The sequence below is a fragment of the Sinocyclocheilus rhinocerous genome, unplaced genomic scaffold (assembly GCF_001515625.1).
Source record: "Sinocyclocheilus rhinocerous isolate Xijiao unplaced genomic scaffold, SAMN03320098_v1.1 scaffold2926, whole genome shotgun sequence".
Lineage (NCBI taxonomy): Eukaryota > Metazoa > Chordata > Actinopteri > Cypriniformes > Cyprinidae > Sinocyclocheilus > Sinocyclocheilus rhinocerous.
Genome location: NW_015664991.1, coordinates 1 through 9,180, shown reverse-complemented (window position 1 = coordinate 9,180; position 9,180 = coordinate 1). Strand labels below are relative to the sequence as shown.

General features: G+C 33.2%; 1 protein-coding gene across 1 annotated transcript in view; it reads left to right on the top strand.

Annotated features, from left to right (window-relative positions):
• LOC107730600 (MAM domain-containing glycosylphosphatidylinositol anchor protein 2-like) overlaps window positions 1-6,845 on the top strand; it is a gene marked incomplete at its 3' end in the record, with an annotated part of 58,359 nt that extends 51,514 nt beyond the window's left edge. Inside the window, exon 3 of the mRNA XM_016541460.1 lies at window positions 6,671-6,845. Within this exon, the coding sequence (XP_016396946.1) occupies window positions 6,671-6,845 (175 nt within the window). The remainder of the gene's footprint in view (window positions 1-6,670) is intronic.
• Window positions 6,846-9,180: the final 2,335 nt, after the last annotated feature.

Below are 9,180 nucleotides of genomic sequence, written 5' to 3'. Positions count from 1 at the left end.
TTTAATTTAATTTAATTTAATTTAATTTAATTTAATTTAATTTAATTTAATTTAATTTAATTTAATTTAATTTAATTTAATTTAATTTAATTTAATTTAATTTAATTTAGTTTAGTTTAGTTTTATTTTATTTTGCATGCGAGATTCAGGCCATTTTCATCACATTCATGCTGTGATAAAAGTGCAAATTAACAGTTTTTGAGTCAATTCTGATTGAGTTTTTCCTGATAATTTGCATAAGTCTCTGCTTATTGTAATGCAGTTTTTATGCAGCATTTTGTGTTGTTTTGCTTTAAAAACAAACCATGCATTTGGGCTCCTGATTTATTATTTTATTTTATTTTATTTTATTTTTTGGGCTCCTGATTGATTGATTGATGGATTGATTGATTGATTGATTGAATTTTATTTTATTTTATTTTATTTTTTGGGCTCCTGATTGATTGATGGATTGATTGATTGATTGATTGAATTTTATTTTATTTTATTTTATTTTTTGGGCTCCTGATTGATTGATGGATTGATTGATTGATTGATTGATTGATTGATTGATTGATTGATTGATTGAATTTTATTTTATTTTATTTTATTTTATTTTATTTTATTTACCATCCATCCATCCCACACATGCAAAGATCAGTAAAACAAAGTTCAGTTAAACAAAAAATAAAATTGGATGCAAAAGTTTTACACAACAATCCTAACATATATAATTAAAAACAAAGGTCTAAAACAAACTTTATGCTGATAGCTAGAGCATTTTATTGGCCATTAATATTTACTTTTTTATTTAAATCGTATTTTTCATGATTAAGTCATTTTTGGCCAACTGACAAATAAACGTAATCCTGCATGTTTTCCCCTCGCTTGTCTGACTGTGAAATGCTGCATCATGAAACGGCTGAAATGCGCTGTGATTCAGCTGCTCATTCAGTATCTAGACACACAGACTCTGTGTTATGCTGCAGTTCCTGAAATGCTGGCAGCAAACGAGCAGGTTTTATTTCTCTCTGAGCGAGCGCCAGAAGCAGCTCAGAGTCTCAGCGATGATTGATAATAAGATATTAAAAACATGACAAACATCTGTCAAATCATGTGCTCAACCGCTGCTCTTCAAGCAGAAAGTGTTCAAGAGGTCAAATCTTGGAGCATTTATTCCCCCATGTCCACTTTTGTTTGTTTGTTTATATTTAATCTTGTTTTATTATTTAGATCACTTTTACACTTTATTTGACCCTTAATTAAAAATCAAACAGGTTGTGTTTTTTAAAGAGCAAGATAATTATACTAAAACTTGTGACGCGCTTTTGTCATTTTTATTATTTTTTAAATTCTGATTTTATTTTGTATACATTTTATAAATTTTAGTACTTCAACCAAAACTTCTTTTCACTTTCCAATTTCAGATTTAACATCAAATTTTATAATATACCTTATTTCAGCTCTATTTAAATGAACATGTACAATACTGCAGAAGAGGGACATTAATGCGACTCATTGTCCATATTATCAGCTTTAATAACTGTTTTCATTAAATCTCCAGGTGCTTCATCTGGTTTAATATATCTTAATCTATTAATATATCTATTGACATACATTCATGGACAATACAGTAATGCACATGCTATAAAACTAAATCAGCTGGGTTTTTTGTTTTTTTTAATCAAGGTACTAAAATCTAGAAAATATGAAGCAAAAATTTTTAGGTCACTGACAGAAAACAACACTGTTTTTTATTTTAATGTATTGTTATTATTTGTTTTTATAACATTGCAACAGTTAAGTTGTAGAAGTTGAGTTCTAAGAAGAAAAAATACAGTAAAATTTACCATTATAGTATTACGTAAAATTATTTCTTTTTTATTTTAATTTTCATTTTAATTCTAGTTCAAGTTGTAATAATTTTCTATAAAATAATTCTACTAAAACAGAGAAAATATCAAGCAAAATATCGAGATCTGTAGCTGTCATGTTGATTGTTTTCATTTCTAACACTAACAGCTGCAGAAAAGATGAATGTTTTTATGTTGTACAGTAATTCTGGTGATTTGTGAGCAGCATTCGTCCCGTTTGGGTCATTGCTCCAGCTTGATCTTTTACAGAAGTCTCTATTAATTTCGGTTGTGCTTTATTTAGCCGCGGCAGCAGGTTGTTTTGCAGGATCTGCTGGACTGGATAAATGAAATGTGATTTGTGGGTGTCCTGGGGATTGACTCTGCCCATTCACCCTAATTAATATTTAATTCCTCTTTGATCAATGTACAGCCCGTTAATTTGTGGCGGTGGCAGGTATTGATCCCGATATTTCAGATGAAACGGTGAAGCCTGTTGAGTTAGTGTGACGCTCCGACGCTTCATTATAAACGAGAGCGCGGGAAGATCAAAGAGTCTCCTTTGAAATCAGATCATTAGGACGGAAGACGTCTGATCCGGTCCAGAGCCTACAGACCGAACCGAGAACTTCACGTCAGAAGAGCAGCGTTATCTTATGGCTGCAATATAACAAAGAGTGAAAAATTTAAGGGGGTCTGGATACTTTCCGTACCCACTGTATGTAGATATTGTGTGTCTGAATACTGTATGAGCAGCTCAATCATAACACACGTCAGAGATTGTATGATACTGCATATCACACGGAGACTGACGATGATACAAAGGAAAAAAAGCAGGATAATTCATTTGTCAGTGGGACAGAAATGTTAATGGCAGCTAAAATTATCCAGTTATTAGCAAAATGTTTTTTACACATCGTTAGTTTTAATTGAAATATTTATATCTTCTGGTTTGATGTTGCGAGTCATTTTTATAATGAATGTGAGCGCAGATTTAGTCTGTTCCACACAGATTGTGTTCCGCGCTTCTTTCATGACATTCAGTCATTTTGGAGCATCTGTTTGAAGAGGAGCAGCGTGAACTTTCTGCTTTCTGCAGTGTTTCATAGAAAAGAGAAAGTCGTGCAGGTTTGAATGACATGAGGGCGAGTAAATGATGACAGAACGCACATTTTTAGGTGAACTGCCTCTTTAAGTAGTTTGCAAAAATTGTCTCCTGTTGCCGTGTTATTTTGACCTGAGCTTTATGAACACACACACACACACACACACACACACAAACGCACACACACGCACACACACGCACACGCACACACACGCGTGCGCAATGCAATTTTACAATTTCATAAGTCCTTCTTATCACAGTCAAATACATACAGATTAATAAAAAGTAATGTATGCCAGACTCAAGTGACAATGCTTGATGTGACCCTCATGGTATTTTCTTTTCTTTTCTTTTATTTTATTTTATTTATGGTTTCGGAGTCAATTCTGATGAATATTTTTTGATATTCTGCAGCTCTGGCCGTTATTCGTTATTCTTGTGGAGGTGACATTGTTGTGAAACGTAAATCTAGGGAGACCTTTTGGATTTTTACTTTAGACACATTATTTCCCAGAGGTCTCAATCAAGAAATTGATTATGGTATGTTTTACTTATTCCTTTTTCTTTTCTTTTTTTCTTTTTTTCTCCTTAAACTTGTTTGGAAGCCACTCCCCTAATTGGCAGAGTGACACACCTGTTGCTGATTACAAGAATGTTTAAAGCATTGTTTGGTATTGCTGTTCTTGATGTCTGATGAAGGCCTTGATAACGACGGAAACGTCATTTTAATCAATAAAGTTTTCATCTCAAGAATGAGTGCTGCACCTTTTTCAATTGATATGGCTTTTTGTATAAATGTGAATATATGAGGATGCTGAATCTGCTGAGGCTGAAGGAAGAAACTCTGTTTTAATGGGGATGAAGTGACGAAGCGATGAACTTATTAAACTCCCACAGTCCCTTTCTCAACTCTTATGACGTGAGATTTATCCCCTACCTTGAATCATTGTAACTGTGTGTTTTGAAGGCCTTTTCATTTTCTAATTTTCTCTCAGCAGTTTGACAAGCACCTTTATATATTTCAGAAATACAAGCAGGGTTTGTTTTTTTGGCTTTCCTTCGGCTGGGTTTCCGGCAAAAGCTCGTCTTTGTTGAATCTTCTCACAGAGATCACAGTCGACTCGATTCATATTCACGACGACACCTCAGTTTGAAATGACTGTCAGATTAATCACAAAGCACCGACAGTGAGGATTTAGAGTCTGTCTGTCCTCTCCGGCTCCGGCTTTCACACAGAAACACAACGTTGTGTGTTAAATACTCAAACACTCGCTCACGTGGCTTCAGAGATCAAATGGAGCTATCCCTGTGTTTAATTACAGTACCATAGAAAAGTTTTATGTTTGTGGAGTTTAACATGTCTGTTTGAAAGAAGTCTCTTCTGCCCACCAGGGCTGCATTTGTTTGTTCAAAAATACAGTAAAAATTGTAAAATATTATTACAAATTAAAACAGCTGTTTTCTATGTGAATCTGTATAATAGAAATATTTTGTAACATTGTAAATGTCTTTACTGACACTTTTGGTCAATTCTGTGTCCTTGATGAATAAAAGTAATCATTTCTTTCAAAAAATTAATCTTACTGACATTGTATAGACTGAAAAGCAATAGAAAACTTTTTCAGTAATAAATTGCTAGTAAATTTGACAAACAATTACAAAGAAACAGAAAGTAACGCATTGAATTAAATGTAACATTTTAAAGTAGAAAACCTGAAATGGCATTACATACAGTATATATATATATATAACCTTGCACAATCTGCTATATATTTATGTGATGGTGTTAGTTGGTCTGATTTATAATATGCTGTTATATCCATTTCAGGAGCTGTAAACCTCAAACATAAGTATCATAAATCTGAATCTACAGCCACAATGTCAGTTTTTATTATTTGGCTCCAGGCTGAAACAGTCTGAAATATTGTGTATCAGTTCACATTAAGATGATCTTATTGCCCCCATAAATGTTTGTCTTCTGTTTAGTGTTTTAAACCAAGATCAGTTATTGATTTTATAGAATACGATACTCGATAGGTTGTGAATTGCAGTCAGTGTTTCAATGCTTTGTTTGTAAGGTCACTGAATTTAAACAGAGCCTATAAACAAATAGCTTGAGGTTAAATTTATGGCACTAATGAGTTGGGTGGCCCGAATCACACAGACTGACAAAAACAGATCCTCCCTCCCCGTGTCCTGACTTTCCCAAGATCCCTTGACTGGGACACTCAATCCTCATCAGATCCTCCCCTTGGTTCTACAGGAACACGACGGTTAATCTCTGTCGCGATGGCGAAATAAAGTGAATGTCAGCGTGTGGTATCACCTTGTCACTCCGCAGAACACGTTTCTGCAGACTAACCAGCTTTGACTTGCAGAGTTTTGATGCTCAGGCTGATGGTAGGTCTTGTGTGGGTGGTTTAGTCACACGCTGTCTGGTCGTATAAAGCGATGCACAAAATAGCAAGACACACAGGAGAATAGGGTACAAATTTTAACTAATAGATGTCTCAGTACTTTCCCTAGTTAAATAAACACTGTACAATAAGACAATTGTTTTGTATTACAGATTTTCTGAAATGTTATGTTTAAATACGCAAATGAGGCATTATCTAATGAAATATGCACTAATTTGCTTTAAATTTACAGAACAGACATCTAAACATTGGTTTAAAATTCTTGTTTGATTTTGTTGATATATTAGAGTTAAAGGTTTTTATAGAAGGGATTTTGGATTTCTCTTTTTATCATTCCATAAATCAGAAAATACCACAGGCAGACAGAAAAAAAGCATTTCAGCTATGTTTTAGAAGTAAAATGTTAAATATATATATATATTTTATGTTATATGAACAAACCCCTTAGTAAAAATCTTCAGAATACAGAGAGGAATCAAACTCTAAAATTTGGTGCATGTAAGAGCTGCTGAAGTAGGGAAAAAACTTTCAAAAGTATGCATTGGAATTAAAATCTAGCCTATAGGCGCAAATAGATCAAGTGCAATAAACAAACACTTAAATGTGTGTTTTGGATTTTTTCTTTCCAATAGTTTGAACATTGGTTTGAAATTCTTGTTGACATATTAAAGGTTTTTTCCAGAGGTGATTCTGCATTTCTCTTTTTATCACTCCATGAATTAGAAAATACGGTCAACAGAAAGAAAAAATACATTTTCACCATGTTTAATAAAATGTTAAATATATGTCAAACTAATGTTATATGAACAAACCCCTCAGTAAAAACCTTCAGAATATAGAGATGAATAAAACTCTAAAATTTGGTGCATGTAAGTGCTGCTGAAGTGGAGAAAAAACTTTTAAAGTTATGTATTGTCATAGAAATCTATAGACGCAAGTAGTTAAAGAGTCTTAAATAAACACTTGGATGTTTTCTTTCCACTACTCTGAAAGAAGACAGGTTATGGAACCATAATTGACCAGTGCACAAAGAAAAACAATGATTTTTGCTATAGTGTCTTGTCTTGATCTGTGGTGTTTGTTCAGCAAAGTTGGGTTGAAGTCTATTTCTAAAAGGCCATTTCAGCTGTATTGCGTGAAACGCCTTCATAGATCTAGATTATTCACATGCATAAGACATGCATCGCTGCTTCTGCACTTGTTCATGCAACATTAACGTGCATATATGGTTCCATCAATGCTCCATTAGGCTCTAAATGGTGTGTAATGTGTCAAATGGTATGATTAGAGATTGAAGTGATTTTTTTCTCATGCAGATTCGATGGACCAAGACAGCAGGCAGCGTGTCGGACCGATTCCAGGACTCCAGCGTATTCAACGAAACCCTTCACATCGCAAAGATCCAGAGACATCAGGGCGGACGCTATTACTGCAAGGCTGAGAACGGACTGGGTTCACCGGCCATCAAGTCCATCAGGGTGGATGTCTACTGTGAGTTCTGCTCAGATGTTTCGTCTAAATGTCCTGCAGAGAAATGATAATGGAGTCAGTAGTCATCATAAATGAATGTGGAGCAGTTCAGATAATTTGATAAGAAACATTTGAGTTCATATTAAAATCTCTAACTCTTGCTTTGGCAGATCTGAGCGATTATTAGGTCTTTTTTGTAGGAGAAACATTTAAGGAAGAAGTTATTTTTTGAGTTCATATTAAAATCTCTAACTCTTGCTTTGGCAGATCTGAGCAATTATAAGTGTCTTTTTTGTAGGAGAAACATTTAAGGAAGAAGTTATTTGTCTCCATTCACTCTCATTGCAGTAAAGGAGAAACAGTTGATGTTATAGAGATCTCACTGGTGATTTCTCTTTTCTGTGAGCAGTGTTGGGCAAGTTACTTCCAAAAGCGTTATATTACTGCGTTACAGCAAAAAGTAATATACTACTGTAATATTATTACTTTTGTAATGCGTTACTCCCAACACTGTCTGTGAGTGGTTTCTTCGTGTGGATTGTTGGTGTTTCTGAATCACAGTCAGTGTGAATGACCCTTTTGACTTTGTGTTTTTTTGTGTAGGCTGCGTGAACTCTATTTAATAGAAAGAATAAGACCAAATGCAAATAAAGGTTATTTTCTATGGAAGCCCATTTCCTCCACAGAATAAAAAAGAAATAAATTACGACATTTCATCTCACAATTCTGATTTATTTTTTTATTTTTTTTGCAATTCTCGCCAAAAGTCAGAATTGTGAGGAAAAAAAATTAAGTGAATAAACTCAGAATTGCAAGACATTAAAAAAAATGAATTGCAAGAGTTTCTGAGTGATCTCACAATTCTGACTTTTTTTCCCCTCAGAATTCTACATATCGCAATTCTGTTTTTTTGTTTCTGCCACGGAATAAAAACTTTGAAAAAAGGTATTTGCGACTTTTTATCTCACAATTCTGACTTTTTTTTTTTAATTCTAAGTTTATACTGCATGTCACATTTCAGACTTTTCTTCTCAGAATTGCGAGTTTATATCTTGCAGTTCTAAGTTTATATATTGTAATTCTGAGTTTCTTGCAAAACTAATTTTATATCTCACAATTACAAAAAAAAAAAGTCAGAATTCTGAGATGGTCACAATTAACTTTTTTTAACAAACAATTTTCTATGCTTTCCTGCTACAAAAAATGGCATTACATTTACATTTAGTCATTTTGCAGACGCTTTTATCCAAAGCTACTTACAATCGGGGAATACATAAAGCGATTCATCTTAAAGAGGCAAACAGGCGGGAAGTGCTTGTAATACCAAGTTTCAGGCATTTGTTCAAATAAGTACAAGCTAGAAAGGGAAGGAATAAATAAAGAGAAAGAAATTTTTTTTATTAAATTTAGGATGAACTAGTCATTAGATCTGAATAGTTCTTCAGTTCCAAATTGTGGAAGTTTAAGGACGCATGAAGTTTAAGGACTATATGATTTTGTTCTGTTTTTATGATTGTTGACTGTACATTGTGATTACCGTGAGACCTTGTGTAGAAGCCAAGACAGACTATGTATATTTAGTGACCTTTTATGTCAGACTTAATGTTGTCCATCTCATTTAAGATTTTGGCAATGACTGACAGCAGTTTGAAGCTGAAATTTCAAAAGAGAGAATTGCATTGTTTTTATCATTAAAGACTATAGAGAGAAGACATTTAAACATTATTTGGACAAAGAGAGGAAGATTAGAACCAAAACTAACACCAGATTTAAACCTGTGTTTCCCAAAACCTGTGTCTAACCACTATGCCACAGCTCTGACAGTATGTGCAGCTCTTTTAGGAATAGTTCATATATATATATATGTAATATTTTTATATAGAAACCTTGGAGACAAAATCTCAAGAATATCATATTTTCTGGTCCTGCTATATTTCACCCAAAATCAGGAGAAAATTACATGCAACCCCTCAAATTCTTATCACTGTAATCCAAACAAAATAATTACTTAAACTGTGAAGTGTTTATACATCATGCTATAATAAATTATACTGATAAAAAATATATTTTTGTATTATTTTTTGAATGAGATTCTAATGAGAATCACTGTTGAGAATAAATACAATCACAAAAACAATATAATAATTACTTGTACTAAAAATAAATTCTGCTGACATATATACCTGTAAGTATTATTTAAATGAGAATCTAATGAGAATCAATGATGAGAATAATGAGAGTCATGAAAACAATTAAAAGTAAGATGACCAGTTACAAATTACATTAATGAGAGTTTGGGCAGAAATGTGTTGAATTGGAATGAAAATAATGTTGCATTGAAATAAAATGTAAACGA